Source organism: Desmodus rotundus, chromosome 4 (genome assembly GCF_022682495.2).
Source record: "Desmodus rotundus isolate HL8 chromosome 4, HLdesRot8A.1, whole genome shotgun sequence".
Lineage (NCBI taxonomy): Eukaryota > Metazoa > Chordata > Mammalia > Chiroptera > Phyllostomidae > Desmodus > Desmodus rotundus.
The window spans coordinates 109,280,144-109,307,102 of NC_071390.1; the positions used below are offsets into that span (position 1 = coordinate 109,280,144).

At 46.4% G+C, this 26,959-nt stretch overlaps 1 protein-coding gene across 2 annotated transcripts; it reads right to left on the reverse strand.

Moving 5' to 3' along the window:
* Positions 1 to 4: 4 nt before the first annotated feature.
* On the reverse strand, positions 5 to 20,229 carry ECHDC3 (enoyl-CoA hydratase domain containing 3). Of its 2 annotated transcripts, none has more exons than XM_053922777.2 (5): positions 19,929 to 20,229; positions 16,759 to 16,850; positions 15,027 to 15,124; positions 10,668 to 10,868; positions 5 to 3,956 (listed from the first exon to the last, which is right to left on the reverse strand). In XM_053922777.2, the coding sequence occupies exons 1-5, from the start codon at positions 20,096 to 20,098 to the stop codon at positions 3,648 to 3,650; spliced, it is 870 nt and encodes a 289-aa protein (XP_053778752.1). In that variant the 5' UTR covers positions 20,099 to 20,229; the 3' UTR covers positions 5 to 3,647. The 2 variants fall into 2 exon arrangements, with proteins under 2 accessions (XP_053778752.1, XP_053778753.1); XM_053922778.2 differs by having other exon boundaries at positions 16,729 to 16,850.
* Between the last annotated feature and the right edge of the window lie 6,730 nt (positions 20,230 to 26,959).

Genomic DNA, 26,959 nt, shown 5'->3' on the forward strand with positions numbered 1-26,959 from the left:
TGACTAAAATTTAATATTTTATTAACAAGGCATCAACTTCAATAACCTTGAATTTAATTCTTGCCTTCTTGGTGATTGCCTAGAAGTAATCATTGTTAATTAATAAAAGATTTTTTAAAAAGTTTAAAAGCAAATCACTCAATTTCCTTCCCTAACACTAAGAATTATATTTACTGTGGAATGCGGGTGTATTCTGATTGATGTTTGATGTGATAGGAGGTGGGGCTTCCAATGGCTTGAGCACCGAGGGCTGGGGAAGGCCCTGAGATCAGCCCAAGTGGGATTTGAAGGGGGTCCTGGGAGTGCTTGCGTCTCCTCACGGTCCTGTGAGGCCAGCGGGGTGACTGCTGGCACGTTCATCACACAGGCCCCACTGCTTCAATGTAGACACTGCCAGGGAGAGCTCTGTCACTCCCACCCTGAGCTGGCAGTTCTCACATTTCAGTGTGCAGCAGAATCACTTGGAAATCTTTTTTTTAATGCACATTTTTGGGTCCTAATAACCAGAATTTGTGATTCAGAGGTGTGGTAAGGAGCTCAGGAATTTGCACTTGGCCAGTCCCGATCATCCATGGGCCACACTTGGAAATGCTGCTCTTAGCGTAGTGGGTTTTCAGAGGAAGGCAGGCTGGCTGAGTAATGCACCTAGACAAAAGTAAGGGCAGCTGCCAGATTAGGTAGCCATCTGCCTGGTGTAGGGTTTTCCTAGCCATGACATCAGAGCATTCTGGTGTGTCCTGAAAACCTCTGTGATGGATTTGTTTTCAAATGTAATCAGGTGTTTTCAATGCAAAAATAACACACCCATGTTCTCCATTCACAAAAGAGCATTTTCTTTGAACAAAAGCTTCTTGTTTCAAGTTCACAGCAGGTTTCCAAACCCAATGTTGTAGAACCCAGAATGTCAGAACTAAGAGGAAGTGTGCAGTGGTGTCATTTTATGACTGGGAAACTGAGGGCCGAAAGAGGCTCTATCACCTACACACAGTGACACAGCTCGCTGATGGCAAACCTGGGACTCGGCGCTCTTTGTGTTCAAATTCGTGCTTTTCCCGAATCCTCTTTGGTAAGAAAAACTGTGTTGCCTGGGCTGTGCTATTTCTGACCAGCTTCCTCTGAGCACACTGGTGCCTTCCTCTGCAGGCTGGAACAGTGATCTCACTAAGCTGGGAGGAATACAGTGCGGGAGGCAGGAGCACAGGCTTCAGACCACACAGGTCCAAGCCCACATGCTGGCTCCACCATGGCAAATGCCTTAACTTCTCTGAACCTCCTGGATGGCAGGGGGACAGGAAGAGCGACTGCACAGGGCTGCCCGACAGGAGCTTAGGCTCCTTGTATCACCGAGCTCTCTGGTGTAAAGTTAGTCAGTCATTCACTCCTTTAGTTTATATTCTCCAGGGCTCGAGCCAGCCTTCGGAACGGTGCCTTTCCTGGGGGAGCAGGAGTGGACACCGGTTTCACTGACTTTCTAGCCCCTGCACTGCCGGGCTGAGCTCAGCACAGCTCCCTGAGAAGTGAAATAGTGCAGGGCAAGACCAACTACTAGACTTTCTGAAGGCAATCATCATGTGGTTATCAGAATATTTTCATTCCATGTCTCAGTGGAAGGAAGCAGATACAAATTAGCCCCAAATTATATTAGCCTTAGGATGAATTCTGTGACATCAAAGAGTGGGTTGCAGACTTTCTTTCTGGGTGATTTTACCCACAGGAGACTATATAGATGTATAGCTAGTCCCTGAGGGCACATCAGCTCACAGGCTGGGAAGGCAGCCCAGAGGCCCCGGGGTTACGTGGTTTGAGAGTATTGTGTAGCTCACATAGACAGTGGAGAGTTAACTTTTGCTTTTTATTTGCCAAATGTGTGAGAAAGCTTTGTTACTTTCTCTAAAGCCCAGAGAGTTTGTAACACCCTCTCCTCTACACTGTATGACGTGGTGACTGCTGAACAGTGACTACCAAGACCAGTCACCTGGAGAGGGTGCAGGGGCCCCACTGACAGCGCCGTTTCGAGCAAACCAGGACAGCTCCATCCTTCATGACATAGTTTAGAGCTGCAGCCAGCTTGTTATTACCTTTGGAGTAAAAACTCTGTTAGTGGTCTGCCAAGAATTCAAACCCTCGCGCACTGGCCCAGTTCTGTAGCAAGGAGTACCTGGTCTATTGTTTCAGCTGGAGAGCTGCCCTGGAGCAGCAAAGTCATTTCTTCGGGCTGGCCTCCCCGTGAGGCAGAGTGGCCAAGAGAAAGTGCACCCATGGCGTATGAGGCAGGTAGAGTTTGGAACCCTCACTCTATCCAGTGTCAGCTGGGACCCAGTGGGCCTCAACTAACTACTCAAGTGTGAGGTGGAGGTGGTTGTGGGACCTGCTCCAGTGCGTGGTGGTGAGGACTGAAGGAGTGTCCCACGTGCCAGGTGCCTGGCAGGTGGTAGCTCTATTGGTCTTCCTGCTCAGCAGGGGCACTCTTAGAACAAACTCTTCCTTTCCAAGAAAAGATTGTTTTTACCTTTCTAAACTGGCAAAGAAAAAAAAAAAGCCAATCTCCGTGGAAGCCGTGAAAACATTAGGGGACATCCGCACGGAGAAAAGCCTGCCCTGAGCGAGCACCACTGGTTAGAGCTGCCGCATTCTCGCCTTGGCTGAGGCACTAACCACACTTAGGGCCAAATTCTACTCTTAGGTAAGTAAGATAAAGTAGGCAAGCTTGAGGACAAGAAATTAGAACATCTCATGGGCCACAATGAACCAGAAACCAGAAAGGAATATATTTAGGTCCTAATCCAAGCTCTTGTTCAGCTGGGGGACTCTATTCCTGATGCTACTGTGGATTCTCACTAGAAGCTGAGCAGAGTTTGGAGGTGTGTTCTGGAGCGGGTGATTTCTAGTGGACTGGATGTGTGTTCTGCGTCTCTTGATGTTTTTATCCTCAGGATCAGCCCAGGGTCCCCGTTTTACAGTAGCCCCAATGGCCAGGACATTCACTGCAGAAACATCAGGCACCTACTGTATGTCCGCAGTATGGGTATACAAAAAATAAGAACTAGTTGATTTTTTCCCTCAGATAGCTTACAGTCTGGTTAAGAAGACAAAATTACTAGTCTCTCTAAATAGTTAATCTTTTAAACTCACGTAAGATTATTCCAAAGCCATAGGCATGATTATTTCTCAATAGAACCAAGAAGATGTTCAGTGTATAGAGTATCTCATGGAGATCTGAAATGGTCCAGGTGCCTGGGGCAACCAGGAGAACCTCCACTTTAGGGGACATTTCTGACAAGAGAGGCATGTTGGCATCCTTCTCTCACACCTCATTTTATCGTCACCTTCTCTCATGTCAGGGTGATCCCTCACTTAAGGTCCCATGAAGAATTGTATCAAATTCCAGGCTTTCTACTGTAGCTGGCCCATCACAGGTGCTCACACCCTTAAATTAGCACTTCCCTTGTCTCTCCACTTCATCCTTTCCCCATGGAATCACACAGACAGCACGCAGTGAAACCATTACAGATGTTACAGAAGCAGTCTGTCTGTCCATTACCGTCACAAGGCCACAGTGGTTGGGGATCAGGTCGGGGAGGGTGTGTCCTGAGTGCTGCTTATGGGGCTCACTTGTAATACGGCGGTCCTCTAATATGGCCAGCTCATTATGACCAGACAGGTTTTCTCTTCTGGATGAAGGCCTTGATTCCCTCCTGCCCATCCTGCAGGGCCACGTTGTCCACCATGGTCTGGGAGGCGAGGTGGTAGGCCGTTCTAAGGTCCTGGCACAGGTGCTTGTAGAAGGCGGCCTTGCCCAGAGACACCACGGGACGGCTCAAGGAGGCAATCTTTCTTGCAATTCTCATGGTCTCTTCCTCCAGCTGCTCTTCTGGCACTACTCTGCTGAGCAGCCCATGGAGCAAGGCCTCCTGAGCAGAAATGGGATCCCCAGTAAAAAGCATTTCTAAGGCAACCTGCGGGAGGAAACATGGGCAATTATTAAGGCACACTCCTTCTGACCCACTGCCACCTAAGTCCCACCTTCTCCACTTCATTCTGCTGTGGTAGTTGGTGTCTTGACTTCCTGACAACCTTGGCCCAGGTGTCAGGAACAGATGATCTTTCCAGAACCAAGGAGAGGGCAGGACTCTCTGCGTCCCCTGGTCCTTCCCCAGAGCTGAGCTCCTAGCCCTGCAGAGGCAGGAGGTTTGAGCTGCCTCTTTCAAGAGCCAAGCACAGGCCAGGAGCCACATCTGATAGGATGAAACTAAAAACGCCTTGGCAGCAAGGCCCATGGCCTCCCACAAAACGGTGCAGTGGTTGCTTTCCAGAAGGAAGGGCATGGTCAGAGAAGCCACCACCTCAGTCTAATTTGAAAGAGCAGCCTCATCTCCCAAAGGAGGAGGAGTGAAAGGAAATGCCTTCCAAGAACAGATTGGGGGGTCCTAGCATGATTTTAACTTATAAGAAGAGGATGCTTTCTTTCCATCGTCCTCTCCCCACAGGTTTCCAAGGCTTGCAGAAAGGGGGTACACCTTCCTCACTCTCTCCAGTTTCCTTGGCTCTACTGCCGGCCACGTATTGTGCTTCCATTCTGTAACTCTACAAAGCTCAGCTTCTTGAAACTCAGATTTATGATTTAACAGAAGGCTTTCCAGGTGCACAAGAAACACAGAGCCTCTCCACTGCCTCTCCCCTTGCTCCCTCCTGCAGCTGGGCTGGCGTCTTTGCTGTGCTTTGAACATGCCAGGCGTGTGGTCACCTCAGTCCCTGTACTTGCCATTCCCTGGCCTGCAGTGCTCTGTCCCCAGATGTCCTCATTCATGGCTCGTTCCCTCATTTCTTCCAGGTCTCTGCTCACATGTCACCTCATCAGTGTGGTCCTCCATGACCACCCTATTACAACTGCAAATCCAACCTCAGCATTACCCCCTTCTGACTGTACTTTAATCCTTTGTACCTTTATCATTTAACTATATACTTTACACACTTATTTGTTTATTGTATTATCTCCATTCTGGCAGGTAAACCCAACGAGGGCAGAGATTTTTCTTTTTATTCTTCTGTTCATTTCTGTATCTCCAGCACAAAAAGAGTGCCTTGCATATAGCAGGCAACCTACTAAATATTTATCGATGAATGATTTAATGAATGACTGGATGAAGGCAAACGCAGTAGAAAGAAGTGACACTGTAGTTCTTTGGAGGCTAGGTCAAAAGGTGACACTGCTTGCCCCGCAGGTTGGCTCGGTTGATTGGAGCTTTGTCCAGTACACCTAAAGGTTGGGGGTTTGATTCTTCGTTAGGGCACATACCTAGGTTGCGGGTTCAATACCTAGGCTGAGATGCAGACAGGAGGCAACCTATCAATGTTTCTTTCTCACATCGATGTTTCTCCCCTCTCTCTTTCTCCCTCTCCCTCCCCACCATCCTTCCTCTCTTTCTAAAATCAATAAACATATCCTTGGCTGAGGATTAAAAAAAGAAAAGTTAATAACTGTCTCCATGTGACTCTTTCCCTTGTCAGCTCAGCCTGAGAACCAGTTGCCTTGCTCTGAGGAAGCCCAAGCCACACCGAGAGGCTGCGCTAAGTGTCCCCTCTGAGTTCCCTGCGGAGAAGCATGAGTGAACAAGCCTGACGCTGACTGCCGCCAGCTTTCACTCCCCCAATTTAAAAGTCTTCCCAGCTGAGGCCACAGACATTGTGGAGCAGAGATCAGCTTTCTTCACTGAGCCCAGAGCCCTGTCCAAATTACAGACATATGAGCTGAACAAATTACTGTTGTTTTGAGCCAATAGCCGTGGGTGGTTATGCAGTGAGAGATAATGGGCATAGCTTAAACTATATATAAGACATAGGGCATCATCACAACCTTTAATTGCTGTTTAAGTTTCTATGTAGAGGGCCCCTGAAACTTCAGGTGAGAGAGCATTTAGACCATGGTTTCTCAGTGTCAGTGCCATTGTACATTTTGGACCAGATAATGTTGTCTGGGTTGTCATGTGGATAACATTCTGTGCATAGTAGCATCTCTGGCCTCTATCCACTGGGTGCCAGTAGAATCCCCCCCCCCCAACTTCTGATGATCAGAAATGGCTCCAGGCATTGCCAAATGTCCCCAGGGCCAATATTGCTCCCAGTTTAAAACCACCGATTTAGATGGCTTTTTAAATCATGAGACTAGATTATGCTTCTGCTATCCTGGCACCTCTCCCTCTGTCCAGAAGACCAAACAGGTCCTAATGGTATTAAAACTGCTCATGAAAGAAGTTTGGACTGGAGCAGGGTCAGGCCTGGACTGAGTTCCTGGCCTACCTTCAGCCTTCTAAGTCACCCCCACCTAGTTCATGCTTCTCTCTGGGCCTCAGTTTCCTCACCCATCTAGTGGGGTGATAATGTTTAGCACAATGTTGATTTACGGGAACTTCACCCAGGCAGATTAGGTAATGGAATGGCATTCCCTAAGAAAAGAAAGCCTACTGATTATAGCTCATCAGCACAACGTTTACTTGCTATTTAAGTTTCTGTGTAGTGGGCCCCTGAAACTTCAGGTGTGAGAGAAGAAAATACCTCCTATTCCCTAAACCAACTCTTATTGCCTTTTAGGGGGCACTTCTTGGGTCCTCCTAACAAGCTGGTGACTTAACACTTCCTCCTCCTGCTATTTACATTAAAAACCACAAAAAGGACTGGTGGCCAAGGCTCACTCCCTAGGTAGTGGGACTTGTGTCCGGATGTCCCTGAGGCCACTTGCTAACCACAGACCTTAAGGGAACAATTTACCCCGCTCTGAGTCTGTTTCCTTATCTGAAAAACAGGAGCGAGACTACCATCCACTGGCAGAATTGTGAAGATTAGAGAAAGTATATGTATCGCTTATAATGCAGTGCTGGGCACTCAGTAGGCACTTAATAAGTGCAGTGGCTATGATTCACATGCTTGTTCCAGCTGTAAATTTGTGTGAATCTCTAATGTTGTGTTTTAGGAATTGTGGCCCCTGAAAGGGGGTGATTATTTAAAGCAGAGGAGCCTTCCAGGTCCCCTCCAGTCCCACCTGACAAGAACCATTTGGTGGCAGTGGTGTGCCAGTATCAGGGGCTGCGATGCTGGAGGACTCAGAGAACAAAGAAGCTGATGGATCATGGGGCTAATTCAATTGGCTGGGAAACCTGAGAAGTAAGTTAGGGTGTTGAGCTACTTGGTCTCAAGGTGCTGAGCCCACATCTCAACTCTGATGGCCCCACAAATGACTGTTAGAGTGCAGATTTTGGTGCATTAAGTCTAGGTGGGCCTGAGACCCTGCATTTTTCCAGGCTCTCTGGTGAACTGCACACCAGCTGAGATACAATGCCTTAACACTCTTTCTAGCTTCAAAGTTCTACTCTGTTCTAATTAAATTGAGAAATCACATTCCACAAATACACATGTTATCATGGGTAAACAGATGGAAGCACGTGTTCCTACAGCAGTGCACCATTTGGGATGAGAGGGTTTGGACCTTTCATGCACTGTCCTATGATGCTAACAGCGTGGGGCACTGGCTCATTTCTGAAGAAGGCCAGCTCTGATAGGGGCAGGGAGCTGTGCACCAGGCAGGTTGTTTACATGGTGCAATGAAGATGAATTATTTAACTCACACCAGAGGAGAGGAACACTTTACAAACGTGAAATGTTATTCATGCCCAGGCTCAGTCTGGCTTGAACACAAGAGCTCTATCTATATCATTGTTCCTGCTCCCATGCAGCCTGCTGTCTGGGGCACAGCTGAGCAGTTTCCCAAAGTGACCAGCAGAGGGTGCTGGTGACCACACATGTGGCCTCAGCCTGCAACAAAAGGGCTGAACTTCCCCAACTAGGCCAGTTTACAAAAGCACCTGCTTGCTTCCCTGTGGATGTGTATGGGGACATGTGCCCAATACCCACACACAGTCGACAGGCCTGTGTATGAATGTGTTCCTGTGGGTGAATCATGCAATGAGGACAGGTTGGTGTGCCTTGTTCAGGCTTAGATTTTTGTGAATCCCCAGTTTCCCTCCTAAAGGGTGGGATCCCAGGTGAGATCTGCAGTCCAGAAACCTGGCAAAGGCCTTAGATGCCAACAGGCCTTTCATCCCACTAAATCCCCCTGATCAGTACTGCAAGTTCAGCTCATTAGTATTGACCTGAAACTATCTCTCTGCTTCATGCCTCTAAATAGGCCAACATTAATGAGCCCTACATGCAAGGACTTCTATACAGGGGCCCCCAAACCCCTGTACTGGTCCGTGGTCTTTAGGAACCAGGCTGCACAGCAGGAAGTGAGCTGGAATGTAATGGGCTTGAATCATCCTTGAACCATCCCCCTGACCCTGCTCTGTGGAAAAATTGTCTTCCATGAAACCGGTCCCTGGTGCAAAAAGGTTGGGGACTGCTGTATTACAACGCTGAACCACTTTTAGACGGCTGACTAGGAAAAAACCCTGGAGACTTCCAAACAAGAATGCTACAACTGGCTCTAGAGAGTCAAAGGCCTCTGGGGGATCGGAACAGGAGCGCAGATCAGGGATCCGTGTGGGACAAGATGGGAGATTCTTTGCCCGTCTTCGGGGTGGCCCTGGCACTGCCAGAACTTTCTGTGGGAAGAAAAAGTTGCTGTGGTCTTACAACATCCTGCCCTTTAATCTCTCATGCTGGACAATTATGCAGCGTGGTTCTGAGAATAACTGGAATTCCTGGGAACTTATATCCTGTTTTTGTCACATTTTCCCTCTCTTTCTTCTCAAAAACTAACTTAAAACTTGACAAATATGTGTCCTGGCTGGTGTGGCTCTGGATTGAGAGCCAGCCTGTGAACTGAAAGGTCACGGGTTCCACATCGATATCTCTCTCCCTTTCTTTCTCTCTCCCTTACCCTTTCTAAAAATAAATTTAAAAATCTTAAAAAAAATAAAATTTGACAAATATGATATAATGTTGAAGTTTTTAGGAGTCAATTATAAGCCTTGTTTTTAAAAGTTTAAGAAAGAATGGATTCTTATCCTGTCAGTAGGGCGATCATGATTTATATATACTATATATGTATTTTGTACATATAATTATTATTTTTTTAATCCTCACCCAGAGATGCATCCATTGATTCGAGAGAGAGATGAAGGGGGAGAGACAGAGAAACCGATGAGAGAGAAACACCAATGGGTTGCCTCCTGTACACACCTGGACTGGGGACTGAACCCGAAACCTAGGCATGTATGCTGACCAGGAATTGAACCCATGACCTTTCAGTTTATGGGACGATGCTCCAACCGAGCTACTCCATCCAGAGCAAGACAATCATGACTTAAAGGTTTCAAATGCCTTAACATGGAACCTTCCAGAATGTTGGGTGTTGAACAGCTGCATGCAGGTAGGCTAAGCAGGCAACTACCTTTTACTATGCACAAGGCCTCATGATATGATTTGCACAATTATAAGATGGTTTATTAATAAGCTCTGACCACATGTTTGTAATGAATGCATTTTAATGTACTGGCACAAAGTAGGGACTTTATATACATACATATATGTGTACATATATACATATGCACACATACACACACACATTTAAGGTAAATGTGTATCCTGGCAGGATCAAAACACCCCTTGGGCCGAGGACGTTTCAGCCAGCTCCGTTTGACAGGCCACTATCTGCAGTTGCAGAGCCCACGTTCAGCCAGTTTTCATGTGTGTGCGCTTGTAGGTATATGCATTGAGAATGTCCTCAAAACACACGCCTCTGTAAAAGCTAATGAGGAAGCACCATGAAAGAAAGGAGTGCTTCTCTAAATGTCTTCGTCCTGGGGCTTGATTTCCCTTGAGTCTCTTTTCTTTTGTGCCTCAGGCATGTGAGCAACGGCTAATTTTTGTAGCAGATGCTGACATGGATATTCTAGAACTCAATTTAGTTTCCTACTTGCTATGGTATACGACACTCCCCCACCCCATTTTTTAAACAGATTTCCAATTGAGAATGAGTATGTACTTTTTCTAGAACAAGGAACCCACTGGTTTTTATAAGTTTGGTAAATATTATTTTATGAGTTACAGGAAGGGGGAAAGCTTTGTAAAGAAATGGATTTCACTTTAGTTAGCAATGACAAAACAACTTTTACAATGTGCTCCTGGGGCAGCTTCAACACACAAGGCGCAGGCTGTTCACACTCCTGAAACACAGCCATCACAAAGCTGACACACTCAGTCCGGCAGTGACTTTCTGTCCTTCGTAGAACAGACAGACTGTCGGCACACAATACGTCAGCAATGCTGTATCCTGACCTCCGGCTACTGGCGTGTGTCCCCATGCTAGTACAGCTCATGGGCAATGTTTCAGGGCAACAAAACTGAGTCTCAGCTGCATTTCAAATAAGATTACAAAAAAATGTGTTCATTTATGAAAACAAACAAAAAAAAATCCAAAAACCTAACTAGTCCATATCGAGGGGCAGGCAAGAGTGGAATGCACGATTTACAAAGTGAAGCGCTTTGCGAGAAGTTGCATACTCCATCCCCCACGCAAGCTGTTAGAAGGGACATTGTGGCACACCCAGCTAGCTGTGCTTGGTGCAGGACATCCTGTTCAAATGCTACTTTAACAAGCAAATTCTAGAGCTAACCCTCATACGCACTGGAGGGTTACAACTGGATAGGGGGGCTTCAGGGGGTCAAATTACCTTTCTTGGCATTGCTCTCGCCAAGGCCACGCCAGGGGTGGAGCAGAAGAGCCCGATGTTCACACCTGGAGTGGCAAACGAGGATTTGTCACTGGCCACAGCAATGTCACAGCTGGCAACCAGCTGACACCCAGCAGCAGTGGCCAAGCCGTTCACCATGGCAATCACGGGGACGGGGTGATTCTGGATCAGCATCATGACCTGGAGGGGCAAACACACCCAGTACACATCCATGTAAGCGGGAGGTGCAACATTAATGTTTATTTCATATGCCTTTCCTGTTTTCAGAGCCTTTTCACATCCACTAGTGTATCAGATTCTTTTTTTTTTTTTAAGGACAAAAGAAGGCACAAAGAGAACTAACTTGCACTGAATACTGACTATGAAACAGACTGTGCCGTTTAAGTCCTGAGAACCCCATGGGGAAGGAACACTGTGTTGCAACCAGGACACAAGGTTCTGAGCAGGAGGAGCCAGACTCAGGTGACAAGATCCAAGATCCCAAGTGGCGCTGTGGCGTCTGAACCCGCATCTGTCCAACCCCTAGCCCTGGCCTCTTCAAGGTTACAGTCCCCTCCTCTCCAACTGCTTCCCAAGCACCCCCACAGGGGGGCACAGCTGACTTTGTCTCTGGGAACAATGATTCTGTTGTCACTGAGCCTGCGTGGAGCTCTAGTGTTAAAAGTCTGAAACTGGTATTTTTAACGTCCTTGAAAAATTAAAATGGAAAAGGGACTGGAAGGCAGTTTCTTTAGTAATTACTCCCCAAATTACCACCATGATATTCTCTCAATTCTATTAAAATGGTGGGGAACACCCTGCTGTCATCAAAATGAACAAAATTCCTAAAACAGTGCCACTGGCACAGAGAGGCAGCCACAAACCTGCTCACACGTACCCCTGCCCCTCCTAAGTCTCCAGAGCTTTGTTTTTGCAGCTTATGAAATAATTTGGTTTATTTCTCCATTTCTTCATGATACTCTACAAGGATTGTGTTGCTATGGTAACTTCAATTTATAAATGGTTGTTCTTTGAACTCTGGCAGGGCAGGAGGAGAGGCAGAGAGGAGCTTCCTCTGGGCTTGTTTTCCATGATGGCAACTCAAAGAAAAACGACCTTCATTGATTTTGCCCAAGGAACTTACCTTTGTCCTTATAAGCATTTGATATTTGTCAGTTTTATTATAACAAAACCAATTATATTTATAAGGATATCCCATTATATTCTATAGTAGAGGGTCTTGACTTTTTTGGGGGGTTACCTCTGAGAATCTAAGTGCTAGTGCCCCTCTTTATAGAAGAATGCACTTGTATGTACCCATACCCCAAACTGTCCATGGATATGGGGTTCACATACTCTAGTGAGAATGGGGATGGCCAGTGACAGAGCTCATTCACAGTGAGCTACTGTGACAAGGAGGACGCACAAGAACTGCAAAGAAAGACAAAATTTTGTTTTAGCTCTGGGTGTCACCTGTCACCCAATGAACTTTACTTATGAGAAGTAGCTGACTGTGATTAGAGTTGAACAGTTTGTCTCCTGTTTGTCACCTACAAAAAACTAGGATTTCAAACTTCCTGGTGGCAAAATATTTAGGTAATGCAGTATATATCAACAATATTAAAAATACTCATACCTTTAATCTAAAAATTGTACCAACAAATAATAATCTGAAGGCATAAAAAGCTATCTGGACAAAGATGTTCACCAAATCATCACTGTATAATAAAAACAATAAATAATATGAACATATAGAAATATGGAAGTAGCTATATTAACCAGACTATATTTATTTCACAGAATGCCATATTCTCATTAAAATTAAATTTTCCAAGAGAAATATCAGCATGATAGTCTGGGCCTGTGCAGTGGTCTGGAGCTGGGCTGCTGGGGTTTGATGCCCAGCCTATTACTCACTCACTGCCTAATCCTCAGTCTTCACATCTGTAAAATGCGTATAATAATAGTACCAACTTTAACAACTGGAGAATTACATAAATTAGTATGTCTACAGTACTCACGATATTATCCGGAACATAGTAAGCATTCAATATTATACAATTACACAGTGTAATCATATCTATGTATGATTATTCAGACAAATAGGTACATGTAGAAAAATGATTAAAAAGAAATGTAGTGAATATTTTTGTTAACTATAGTTTTGGTGGTATGATCATGGTATGGTATCAGTATTTTTTTTCCATTTATTTTTCTAGGTTTCCAAAATTTTCTATAAGCATTTATTACTTTTATAATTAGAAAATTTTAAAAGTAAATTTAGAGAGCAATTCAGAGAATAAAGCAGCTACATAATAGATCCCTTAATAGTCAAGAATTGATTATTCCTTCTATTTTACCTCCTGAATGAAGTACTCTTTGGGGATCCAGCCTACTCCAAAATGGATATAAATTTTACTCTGCCCTAGCCTCATTGGACAGCAATGCTGAGGGTTCCATATTATATTTCCAAAAGCCAGACATCCTATCCCATTGTCATTTCTGTGGTGGGGTGTGAGGAGAAAGAGAAGAATCTCCTCCTAGGCTGGGGTTTCCCCTGTCAAACGTCACAGGATAAAGGAAGGCAGACAAGGGTAGGTGTCTAGTGAAAGCTGCCACGTCAGATCACAAAGGTTGCTATCGCTTTCATAATCAAGTATTTATTCTCATTCTCCATTTGCCCTATTCCTGATTTTTAATAAGTGACTATCATGCTGTACTTGTGGTCTATAACGAATCTGTTATAGATTTTAGATACTAAGCTAATTCAGCACTATCTTCCTTTCTGAAATCAAATTTTCTCATGCATGAACCCAACATGAAATATCTAGCGCATTCTGTTCCACTCTGCCTGTCGATTACACTTGGAAATTGAAATCTTGCACAAGCTATGGTGCTCATATTTATTGACAATTTGATTTTCTTAGAACAAAAATGTTAAAGAAACCAATGCACTTTCACTCCTGTGTGACTGCATCTGGGCTGGGTCTTGTTCAGGCACTGTGTCTTTTTTGGTGAGCCGGAAGCATCCAGGGATTGGAAGCTTCCAGAAAAATCTGGTATTTATCCTCTAAGAAGTTCTGGCTCCCCATGGCCTTTTGGTAACCCATTTGGATCCCAGTTCATGTAGATCCCACAGCAGAGTAACAAAAGCAGGTCCTCTTGGCAGGATGGAAGGGCCTACTGGTTATCTTTGATGGTTTTCTATTGTGGTCAAACATACTGGGTATTCATAGGAAAATAACTTCTAAAGCACCAAGCCTTGGCAAACACAGGAGCAGATTGTTACATAATCACTAATGTGAAACAAAAGACCTAAGTCTTAGCTCTGCCTGCTTTCTCCTCTCTGTGAAGTCTCAAGTCAATCATTTTTCCCGTTTGTCCTCCCGTGAAGTGAGAAAACTATAATCTGATCCCCAGAAGGGTTTCTGGGAAATGGTGAGGATGACAAACAACGGTCAAGAAGGTGTCTTAATCACCTTCCGGTCCCTGCCTCCCCTTGCTCACCTCTATCTTGGCTACATAGTAAGTATTGTTCCCTGTTTGTTGAATCATAAATGACCAAATGAATGAATAAGTCTATGAAAGGTGGAAAATTAGGCTGTTACCTTAGGGTCAAGTTATGAAACTGTTTTCTATGTCTTGTTTCTCAACTAGATTTCCATTTTCAGTTTGGTAGGAAACTTTTTTCCTTCTATTTCCCTCAATATCTTGCAAGTACCATACACATAGAAGGTACTCAATAAATACTCCTGAAATGATCAATGTGTTACATGAAGTTGGATTCTATATTTAATTTTTGACTATCCAGGGGTTGAGAGGACACATTTATACATCATCTCAACTTTTTGTTTTTCCTCCTCTATAGCTGTTGGCCGTTTCCCTTCTTAATATGGTTAAATAGACGGAAGTGAAAATGAAGAGGTTAATTTTCCTACCTGGAGGTGGTGATTATAAAAGTTGGTTGAAAGGAGCATTTGAAAATAATTTTTTTAAGTCTGAATTTTATTTTATTTTTTAAAGGATTTTATTTATTTATTTGCAGAGAGGGGGGAAGGGAGGAAGAGAGAGTGAGAGAAACATCCATATGAGAAAGAAACATCAGTTGCTTCTTGCACTCGCCCAACCAGGGACCTGGCCCAGACATGTGCCCTGACTGGGAATTGAACTGGCGACCTGTCAGTTCATAGGTCAGTGCTCAATTGAAGGATTCACCAATGACCACAGAGGTTTCAGTAGTTCTACAGTGGTTAGGTCTCATAGATAAAAACCTACCTGTAAACTAGAAGCCTAAGTCAATCTTTAAAGTGTATAATTATCATTTTCAGGTTTGCAATGCCAACTGTCCTCCTGGCTTACCTCAGAACAGGTTTGAAATACTTCAGCATGATATTCCGGATCTCGTTCATCTGTCAGTTCCTTTAAATCATGCCCCGAAGAAAATACGGGCCCCTCAGCTGCAAATGTTTCCAATTGAGATAAGAAAATAAAAAGGTGTAAACAGCAGAGCTGGGAAGGTCACTTATTTGTCTACTGAGTAACTTTAATGAACACTTGTATTGAAGCTGTGGACACATAGAGAAAGTTAATGGCCCGATTTGATAAGAATAATTCCAGTTAACTTGAAAAGCTATAGGCAGTATTTTGTGATGATGTCCAAGGTGAGGTGTCTGTACTTTAAACGGTCCGTGGTGGAAACCAGTCAAGACATGCAATCACACCACAGAGAGGGCTCAGTAGCCAGGGTGAATGGGCTTCTTTCAGAGTTGTCCCTCCAGGCACACAGTTTTGGTTTTGGACTTTGGTCTGGCCTGAAAGTATTGAATTATGTAGGTTCATCAGAATGCACCATGCCTTTGGCAGCATCCTTGTCATTTAGTCTGCAGCCAGTGGCCACCCATACAGTCAGGCTTGCAGTCAGGAAGGTCGGAGTGTGAAGGGAACCCCTTTATTTTTCACATGGGATCTGGGATTAATAACAGCAAAATGTAACTCCATGGATAAGATGATAACACTTTCTCATATTTTCCTTTTGTTGTGGCTCTTTTGATAAGCAATATTATTTCCTTTAAACAGGTGAGGAAATTGTGTCATTCAGAAGTTAACTGCCTTTGTAGCTTACAGGTAACATCCTCATGGCTGATGAATAATATCTGTCCTGTTTCTTTTCCATTAGCCATATAAAACAGTTGAAATTCAACCACAGATAAGAAGGTAACATTCCGAGTATCTGCCTCCAGAAATACTGATCCTTAATTTCTACAACAGAAAGAAGTACATCACAGAGCATCATCCATTTTACTTTTCTGTGAATGCTTTAAGATGCTGACACTGATATTATTTGTACCATCACTATCATCACTAGATAATTCAGTAAAAAATTTTGCTGGAAAAGAACAAGGAAAGAAATGAGCAAACTAGGACACCCTTCTTGGCACCACTGAAGATTACGGATATTGGTGGAAAGTTTGGTAGGAATAGTAAAGACAAACCAGCCAACTGCCTGAGCAGCCTGGTCCCCGCTGATGTGGTAGTTACCTGAAGGATCAGTGATTAAACCCATCTTATCAGGTCCATGAGGGCACCAATCATCTGATTTTGATGAGAAGACCAGCACAGCCAAGTGCGGCAATGTTGCATAGCCCCCCACTACTCAAGTGTTTTTCTGTTTCTTTTTTTTGCATTGTTTTAGCTTTTTACTGTCCTCCCATATTTACCGTTACTTTATTTCATGGCTGTTTTGCCGTAACCGAATAATACCATGTGTACCAACATTCAGTGAGAAGCCACTTAATCTCTACAACATATTTTAAGTGAATACTGCCTTTGTAAATTTTTATAGGGCTTAACATGTTATCGTCTTTCTTTTTTATTGTATTTTTTCCAATTATCATTTGTCCCCCTTATACCCCATCCTCAAGAGTTTTTTATAATTAATGTTCTTGTAAAGGAGCTTCCAAACAATTCTCCTGTAAGTGAGGGAGTGCTGCAGTTAACCAAAGATTCTGAGGAAAGTCTGCTGGGTACTGAAGAGCCCTGAGGATGGAGATCAGATAAGTACCTGAAATGATAATGACTTTCAGATCTTTACTTTCAGCTTCGTGAAGAATGTCACTTCGTAGCGATTTCAGCATTGCCAGTGACAGCGCGTTTCTCTTCTTTGGATTGCTCAAGACAATGTTCCTGCGAAGAACATTTTATAATTACTGGGTCATGCACCAATCAAAACAAGCGGGGACCCCTACAATTCCTTTCTAATCTTGGAGCTATTTTTAAAATACTAGAAAAGAGAACTGCTGGTGCTTAGAGGCAATTGAGATGGTCTGTCAACTCTCTGGAGTTACAGCTAAGTCAAAACAAGGAAACTTCCTGAAATGCAGGCTGGGTTGTCTCCCTCTCCCCTTGATTTGTTTCTCTTTTTCTCCAGGTTTGCTGTCAGAAACATTACTGCCGCCTCACTGAAAGGGCAAGTCAGAGTCGTTCCAAAAATCCTTGCCACACACACTGAGGCTGCACAGTTTGTAAGACAGCAGCAGGAGCCAGAGGAATCTGACACACAGTCCTTCTCCCCGTTGTCCTTTGGAAAAAATATCAGAAGAGCCAAGAATAAAATCTGCCCCCGATCTCCTCTCACCCACCCCGTGACAGCCACGGTGCAGCTGCCCATTCACACATGACGACATTTTTCCATCTCTTACAGTGGCAACCTGTAATTCTGCACAGTAATTCATGCTGTTCGAGAATGGAATGATTGGTGAAGAACAAAAGGACAGAACTGTACAGCAACGGGGCTCTTTTGGACATGTCATCTCACTAGAAGCTAGTATTCAAAGGCCTGATTGCTATTTTAAGTATGCTGATTACAATAACATGTATCATCTTCTTACCGCCTATACATAGAAGTCTTATTTTTGCTGTTATACGGAACAAGTGGCGACAGTAAGCAGATTGTTATATATTTTATGTATTTCCCATCAGCCTCCATCCACGTTTTCCACCTTCCTCATTCTTTTCCAAATCTGATATTCCTACTGCTATGTCAGCTTGGATTCTCCATAAATAGCCTCCTGTGCCACTTTGGCAACTGAATTTCAGTGCAATACCATTTTCTTGGGAATATCATTTCCGTTTTGCTGCCACATTCAGGTGGCCGAGATATTCATCATTGTTTCTCATAGACATACTGTCTCCTAAGTACAAAAATGACTTGCAGCTGATATGCTGATAGACGTCGAAACCTATATAGGGCAAGGGGGTGAGGGGAGATGGTGGCGAGAGAACTGCTGATGAACCTTCAAGTAAAATAATGAGTGTGCTTGCTGTAGCAGACTTAAAAAGCTGCCATCCTACCCATGACATATGTTTAAATTAAATTCTAAGGCCTCAGGCAAAATTATATAAAATGACGCCAGCCCCCAAATGCCCGAGCTGCACGGCAGTGTCTGTGCACGTGCATCCCATTAATCCTTTGGCTTGTGTGTAACACGCCCTGTCAAGTGCTCGAAGTTGCTGAATTCCCTTTTCAACCCAGTATAACCAGGCTTCTGTTCCTGCCACTCCAGCAAAACCATTCTCACTTAGCAGCTCCCAGTTGTCTAAACCAAATCCAGGGGCCATTTGTATTATGTTCTCCTTCTGGAAACACATTCCTCTTCTCCAGGCTTTTTGGCCCTTCTCTACTTCCATAGGCTCCTAGCCTTCTGCTAACCTCTAAATGCTAGTCATTTTCAGAGCTCCCTCCTGTGCCTAGAGCAGTACCCAGTTCAGAGCTGGCCCTCCCTCCATGACAGTGGTGCTGCTGAGAGAAGCAGCCTTGAAACAGGGCACTCGAAGCTTGACTGAGTTGTTGGATTTGGGGGCTCCCTTCCTACTGAATGAGTCCCAGAATTGATGATAGGTTGTTCTAATTTTCTCTCTTTCTGATTCATGTTTGACTCTGGAGAACTCCACCAGGCCTCCTTTTGTCATTTGGCTGCTATGCCACAAATCAGGCTCCTGACCAGATGGACCCAGATTTGCCCTCTTCCAGCTGTGCCCGTCCAAGTGAGCAGGGGACCACTAGGATAATGGGATGTGCTCACGTGGAATCACCTCCTCCCTCCAAACCCTGCTGCAGTTACCTGAAACCCTGGAGTTCCCTGGCTGTGCAGTGGGCATCCCTAGGCCCCAGGGTGACCAAAAGGAGTAGTCTATAGGGGTGAGAGGGCAGAATATGGGCATGTGGACGGGGTATCTGCAGACCTATGAGCCAAGCCCCTGGAAGAAAGGAGAGGTGAAGAGGTAGGAGGGGGTGAGCGGAGGCTGGGAAGAAAAACAAAACAAAACACCAAAACTAGGCCAGTGACTTGGCTGTCCACTGGCTCTCTCAGACAGGACTCCTAGGAGCCTGAGGGCTGTAAATTCAAACATGGCCTTGGAGGTTTTACGAAGGCCTACTTGTCAGGGCAGGAGAAGAAAACATGTTTAGTAGTTAGTTTGATTTGTAACTTTTAAATACTTCGAATGCTACATGGGCCTTCTGCTGGCCCCTGACTGTCCAGGCAAAAGTCAGGATGAGGCCCAGATGGGGCTTGGGGCCCTTCAACCTTTACTTCATTGTCCAGTTGTGTACACAGGTATGGTTTTAATGGTTTTGGGGTTGTTGAGCCAAAGGTCACTGCTCAGTACGTTGTGTCCTTCATCCTATTTATTTTCCTGGCACTTCTGGGTAAGGGCCAAGGAGAAGCTCTGCTAGGCCTAACATAGCTTTGGAGCCAGATCAGGTTCGTGAGGCACAGAACCCTCTAGTAAAGGGGTGTCTCAAAGGCCACGGCAGCAATGGGCCACCAGCAGAACTGCCCACACTGAGCGTGAGAGTCCAATACAACTCGGCCCCGTTGCACTAGTTTAGGGGGAGTGTGGGGCAGTCCCACTTGGAATCCTCAGGTGTGTCCTGTAGGGTCCCAAACGCGACTGAGCCCGGGCAAGTGACCTCTTTAAGCACTACTTCCACTGTTCTTCTCGGCTGGACTACCGCGGGCCGGACTGCGCAGTGACGGATGATGGGGGCGGGGCGGGGGCAGGCAACACGGAGGGGCGCTGACCACTAACAGAGCCCTCGTTGGGCTCCGCGTGGGGTGGCGCGGCGCGGGGTCTGGCCTCCTACTCTGCCCGTCTCTCTCCCCGTGTCCCCGCCAGTCCGCCCCACCCGGGAACGGCCCCACACGCCCGCGGGCGCAGGCCGCTTCCGGAGGGCCAGGGCGCCCTCGGCCGGCCGCTGACCTGATGCCGTCTTGCTGCCGCGCGCTGGTGGGTCGCTGCCCAGGCTCCGACTGACCGGCCGCGGGCGGCCCCCTGCTACAGAAGCCGGCGGCGAGCGGAGCCCACGGGCCGCGCTGCAGCCAGTCGGGTACCTTTGACCCGAAAGCCCGGAAGCCGGCGACGGCGGCCATAGCGGCCAAAGAAGCACCCCGAAGACGGACGCCCGGAGGTGGCGGACACTCCGCGCAGAAACGGTTGGAGCTCCCAGTCCTTAGTCCTCCTCGGGGCTCTCCCCAGCCAGACCCCTCCTCCGCCGCCCAGCCTCTCCAACCCCTGGAGTCCTCCGCAGTCCAGCCCCCTCGCCCGGCCCAGTGCCGCGCCCCCTGGCCGGGAGCCGGGAGCCCTGCCCCTGTTCCTCCACCCCCCAACTCCGCCCTAGACTGCTGGCCTTAACCCCCTCATCCCGCACCCTGCCCTAGACGTCCAGCCCCCCGGGGCGTTCCCCTCCGCTCGCCGCACTGCCCCTGATCCCGCCCTCACCTTGCCCCCCCCCCTCCACTGGCGCTCCGCCCCCCCAGGGGCTGAGGGGTGGAGCCTGGGTAGAGGGCGAGGTCTCGAAACTGCAGGGTCAGCACGATTTGTTTGCCTTAGCATGGCCAAATCAAGAGTTAAAAAGAAGCAAGGAGTGGGTTGGTCTGTTTCTTTCTGCACCAACACCAAGAATGTGGTAGTTAGCCTAGATTAGAAAAATGAATGTCATCAGGTACTGAGTGGTGTGACTGCTGGACGCCTCTCTGTTGCTTCACCTCACCCACAGAAAACTGCCCGGGCTTAGAGGATGATCACAGCTCAGGACACGAGGGGTATCCCACTCAGGCATTGACTTTTGAATGCTTTATATCCTCCTTTCAAGAAGCCCTGGGGTCTACATTTATCTCTTGGGCTTTTCAAATGCTCCAGGGAGGGAATGATAGGCCCTTTTCAGGGTCTAAGTGGCTGCCACCCCGGGCACATCCTGCAGTTAAAACCTTAAGGATGAAGATGAGGATGTTCTCATTTTCAGTTGTTAGTTAATGGCTTCCTGTATTTGTTAAATTCTCAAAGTCTGGTGATTTGCAGGACACTTAGAAGTTATGGTCTTGGCCCTCAAAGATCTGATGGTCTCTGGGGGAGACCCCATGCCCAAGACCCTCCACACTTTTGCACTAGAAGTTGTGCAGCAGGGGTTTCCAACCAGTGGCCTGAGGTCCACATGTGGCCCAGGGTGGCTATGCGTGTGGCCCAACACAAAATCATAAATTTAATTAGAACATTATGAGATTTGTTTTGTGATTAGGTGTCAGAATGTGGCTCGAGACAACTCTTCTTCCAGTGTGGCCCACAGATGCCAAAGGGTTGGACACCCCTAAGAGCATTCTGAAATGGGGCCATTGAGATTGTACAGTAGCTTACAATAGTCACACATTGGGTTTCTCTGAGTGAGGCTCTCTTTAATTCTCAGTTTCATAATTGGAGAGGACACATGTACAGAAGGATATTTTAAAATATCAATTGATATCACCACCACCACTTCATTTCCTTGGTCCTCACTCCATTCAGGTAGCTGGGGTATTCTCATTCATTGCCTCCAAGGAAAAGGGGGTCTGACAGAATTCACAGACAAACAGGGGACAATTCTTGGCTTTTGAGTTGTAAAATCCCAATAGATGGGGGTTGGAGAAACACCAAACAGGTATAATAGATTGGGTTGGGGGGCACTGATAAGTCAGAACAAGGCTTTCTGCCCAAGACCAGATTAAAGTCCCCCAGGTTTGGGGGCAATGATGGGGCAAGGAGGCCTTGTAGGAAAAGCCAGAAGAGGGCAACCGTTGTAGGATTGAGGAAAGGGGTGGACCAAAGCCTCCTGAAGAAGTGGGAATGGTGGGAAGCCTCAGCTCGGGTGGAGGCAGGCTTGCTCGTTTTCCTTGTTAGAACCCCAGGGGAGTTGTGAGACTCCAGGGGGTGTGGAATGCCTGGGCAGATAGGCCTGGACACCTGCCAGAATCTCACACGGCCCACTGTGATGCTCTGACAACAGATTGGTCCCTGTCTTCCGGCAGGGGCTCGCAAACAGCTAGAGAGGTCTGACCCTGAGGAGGCTTTGAGGTGGGGAATGGAAGATGACTCAGCCTGTGTGGATTGACAGGTTGAGGACAAAGTGGGAGTGAGGACCTTGGATGGATGTCATCACCTGCAGGTAGGCTGGAATAGGATGAAGTAACAAAACAACAACAAAACAAGTCTAAGTGTTACAGAGCAGGAAGGGGGTGGTTCTTTCACGATAAATTATTACAGAAAGGATTCCCCCTTTCTGTCTCTGGAGGTTCCTTCCCCCACGCTCACCTGCTAGGTTCGCAATGCCCGCCGCCAGAGGAAAGACGTCTCTCAATGCCAGAGACTGGTGAAAAGGAAAGGAATTGTTTATTTAAAAGTTACACAAACTTAGAATAATGACCTAATGTCTTCAATAAGATACTAAAGTCCTCTAGAGTACCCACAGATGCACAGTCCTTCCCTCTCCCTGTGCCCAGTCCGGGGTACCGTGTCTCAGGAAAGGAAGTAGAAGTCCGTGATTCAGGCTCCCGGCACCATCAGCTGTGTGGCTACTGCAATCTCCAGTTAATCCAAAGCCATGCGGCACCTTCTCATGGCCCACCAGCAAGAGTCCTCTCTCCCCTTTCTCTATGGCTGCAAAGTCTCTCCTGCTGCCTAAGCCGAGTGGCAAGAAGAAGCACTCCAAAACCTCGTGGTCCTCTCTACTCTCCTTCAGAACCGCGTGGTCCTTTTCCCCATTTACTTTGGAGCCGCATGGTCTCCTCCTTCTCCCCCAAAACCTTGTGGCCCTCCTCACTCTTTGAAGCCGCGTGGTCTCTTCTTTCTATGGCTGCCGGGCCTAGGTTTAAATCCCAGTGCCCATCTTCCTTTGCAGCCCCATTTCTGACTCCTCCTACAGTCAGCTACACCTGCCAGCATCCCTGTATTCTTCCAGCTTTACTGGGCTGCCATAGTAAGTCTGCGCAGGTGTGGCCCCATGGCATGGAGCCAATCATCTCCACGCTCTCACGCAGGCCCTGTAACCAGGGGGAGTTACTTCCCAGTCCCATCCTGGGTGGAATTTGGTCCCATCCCCCTGGCTCAAAGCATGGCCACAGCTACTTAACACATCCATGAAACCAGTTAAAGGTTATAGATATGTTAAATGACTGTGCCAGGGGTTAGCTGCAAAGCTCTTGCTACCCAAAACAGCTCTGAATGGCCCTGTTCCATGTGTCCCATCCCCCTTGGCTCAGGCCTGTGGGGGTGAAGACATCCTACATACATTTTTCTAATATTTCCTGAACACCCCGAGTCCTGGACCCCATTACAAATCCCTTCTTGGGGCCCTCCTCTTGGCTGCACCCTGCTTCGTAAGTGGCTCAACAACAAAGCAGCATTTCTTACACTATAGGCGTACTGCAGATCAGCTGAAAGCTCTGTGCTAGGCCAGCACTGTCCTCACCCAGGGACCCAATGGAGCAGCCTCTGCCTGGAAGGTTGGCTGTTTCTATGGCAGATGAATTTTTTAAAAAAGGAGCAGGGAGAAGTATGAACTGGCACTTAAATCTTCCTTCTGGAAATGCCACATTTCATTTGCCACGGCAAGTCATATGGGCACACTTCAGGGGTACGAGGAAGTATAACCCTCCCATATATTTGGAAGGGGAGAGCTGGCATGTTTTTGAGCAATGACTACCTATTAACTAGCACAACCACCTAAGCACAGGGCCTGGTGTTACAAACTAACTCATACTTATTACTCAGGGACTGGAGATAGAACTCCAAATTGGCTTAGGTTAAGTTTCTCCCATCAGGGAGAATGAGGGTTTGAAATAGAAGTTAAGCTCGTAAATAAAATGAAGTTAAATTTCTAGAACACCTGAGTGTCCACCCTGAGATTTATATTTACCCTCTAAACCATGTCAAGTGCTGCAGAAGAGGCAAGACATGCTACCTGAGGCTGCAGGTCATGCAGGATCAAAAGGTCTGATCAGAATGATCACCTTTGTGGTCCAGAGTCTACCGCCAGAGGACGCGTCTCACCTTCGTACTAAGATTAGCACAAAGTATTGATAGACAGCACTTCCTCGTGGGCTCAGTGCGACAGTCTGGTCTCCCCATGAAAACGGTGTGAAACAGTGGAGTCCAAACAGAGGGACGTTGCCCAGAGGATGGCCCGGGCGCGGGCTCTGCTACAGATCTCACAGGCAAAGGCTATTTAGAGCTCTTGGAGACTAATACCTGTGCTTTCAAAAAGGCACACTCTGGGGTTTTCCCTCTTGGCTTTTGAACTTCTTTGGTGAGTATAATTTGTCTGTGACAGTGTAGGAACAATCTATAACAGTGACTAAAAATTCAAAACTCCTGCATTTTAATGAGGTTTTTGATAAATCTAGTTGACCCTTCAATCTCTGGTGCTCACGGCAGTCTGTAGAAGGAAATAACTTTATCGTTCGGGCAATGGCTTTTGGAGTGCTGAGTTACTTACAGTGGTAACATTCTGGATGGTGCAGAATCACATCACTGAAGTCATTTGTCAAAGCCCCTTTTCTGGGATTCTAGTCTAGATAGGCTCAAACTTATCTCAGACATTGTTGTTATTGGCAAGGGTAGGGGCTGGATGGTAAATGGAGCTTTCTGACGATTTTTGCTTGTTCATGTTTGCCTTTGGTAAATGTATTAGATATGCATTAAATTTTAAAAAGAATTTTGGGAGGAGTAAAGAGACTACTTTATTCCAACACAGGAGCTGGAGTAGATGAGAGAATTGGAATATCAGGTTTTGAGGGAAAGAAGGAACTAGAAGGGCACTCAGAGCCTGAAAGTCAGACGAACATGAAATGTTTTAGGTACAACACTCACCTGCTTTTACATTTTATTTAATAATAGTAACAGCTATTCTTTAAGAAGCCCCACTCTGTGCCAGCGCCTGCATGTGGTGCTTCACTGATGCCATCTGAAGGTAACTTGTGAGGCAGCCCTGCTCACGCTCAGCACTGTGGTCACAGAGTTGGGACAGGGCACTGGAGGTCACCTGAAGGATGGTGCTACGGTGGTGGTTTCCATGCTCATCTACATTCCTGTACCTGCTCTCCCAACCCTTTCATGTCTCCTTCCTCCCCTCATTCCTCCCAGAGGCTGTAGCTGTGGCTTGAGAGCGGCGAGACACACAAAGAGCAAAGTGGAGATGGACGGCCATGCATTATCCGAGCAGGAGTCGATATCACTTGCTGAAACGCTTGTCCAGCCTTCAGCAGTGCAAGAGTCTTTTCATTCAGGCTCTTTCTCCAGGCTCCCTCTGCCTCTCATTAATTTTGGTAGGGGCTGCTCGTCTTTTTTCTCCCTTGTTCAGCGCCCTTCTAATCTATTTTTGCACGTGGGCCTTCTCCCTGACACAATTTGATTTCCAGGTTGCTAGCAGGCTTCTCTCTGCCTTTGATTTATGTGCTCCTTCCCTGTGCCACATGTCTTTGCAGTACAGATGTGTCTTTGCTACTTTTCACATTTCCTTTAAAGACTCACAGATGCCTGGCAGAATGTTTCAGACATAATGCAGAATAAACGACAGTTCTAGGGAGCCTGGTGTCTCAGGCTTGATGTAGGAATGAAGGAAGTTTCAGAACTCCTCAGGGTGCAGAGAAAGAAAGGTAAAAGGCAGATTTTTAGCTGCATATGGAAAGGTTTTGAACTTTTTATTGATTTCAGGCCCTTCTAAGACAGGCACGTAAAGACACAGTTCAAAGGTACAATGTGAAAGATACAGAGTTTACTTTCCATGGAGATCCTCTGGCATCTGGCTGACTCTCCAGAACGAGCTTCACCCTCATCTTCCCCCCATCTATCCCCTCTCCCCTCCCAGAAAAGTCACAGGAGGGTCAAGCAGCTATAAACCAGAAATGTTTCAGACTTTCATTGTTTCACTCAGCTGCAGATGCTTTTCAATGCCCGGTTTTATTTTATTTATTTTTATGTAATCCACCAGTCATTATCCAAATGCCTTTTCCAAACCTGAAATTTCTTCACAAAGACCCATGCCTTAAGCTGGGTGAACACTTAGAAACTACATGGGTCGGGGGGCGGTGCAGGATGAAATTAACTTCCTTTTATTCTCACTCAGCACAAATTCTTGAGTTTGCTCAGATGCAAACAGATACAGTAATTTTAGGTAAAGGATGTGGAAAAATGATATAAACCGAGGAGGAGGCGTGTGTTTCATACGTCCTGGCTATAGATAACGTTTTGAATGAACTTGTGAAGTTAAAGGCTCCTCATAATGGCGTTGATGGAGACTTTCTAGAGGGCAAGGAGTCATTTAGGAGGTGAACATTAAACGTTTGATCCATTAGATGGCACTAGACAAAGACAGCCAGGCAGAGGCTGCAGAGCCGTGCAGCTCAACACCACAGTCCCCTGGTAAGGAAAAACAAGTGCCAGGCCCGCCAGAGGGATGGGAACCCACTGCTCGCTGTCTTTACACCTCCTGCATCTGCACCACGCCCCCAATAATTATAATCCCAGCACTCGAAGAGAAGGTTACATTATGCTTACTGTAAGAGAAAAGGAAAACAATGGAAATCCTGGCATCAGGCAGGGTAACCTTCAGCCAGATGGGACGTTCTACTGTGAATGCAGAGTGATCTACTGCCCCAATATTCCTGAGAGACTCGGCAGAGAGCTGTGGTGGTGGTGGTGTGTAGGTGTGCGCGCGCCAGAGGGTAGGGACAGGGGAATGAGGGGGTTTGCTTGACTGGAAAAGGCACCATTTCCTACTTGGCTTCTGGAAGGGAGGGATGGGGCATGTTTAGTTCTTGGTAGTTACTAGTTTGCTAGTAGTTTAAGGACCTTAGCAAGTTACCTCTGAGCCTATGTGAAGGCCTCCAGAGCTCACAAAAGCTAGAGCTGACTTCCGTGATTCTGGAGGAGAGCTTTGGACATTTTACAGAGTGAAAAACATTAAGAGAGTATGATGTGAGTCA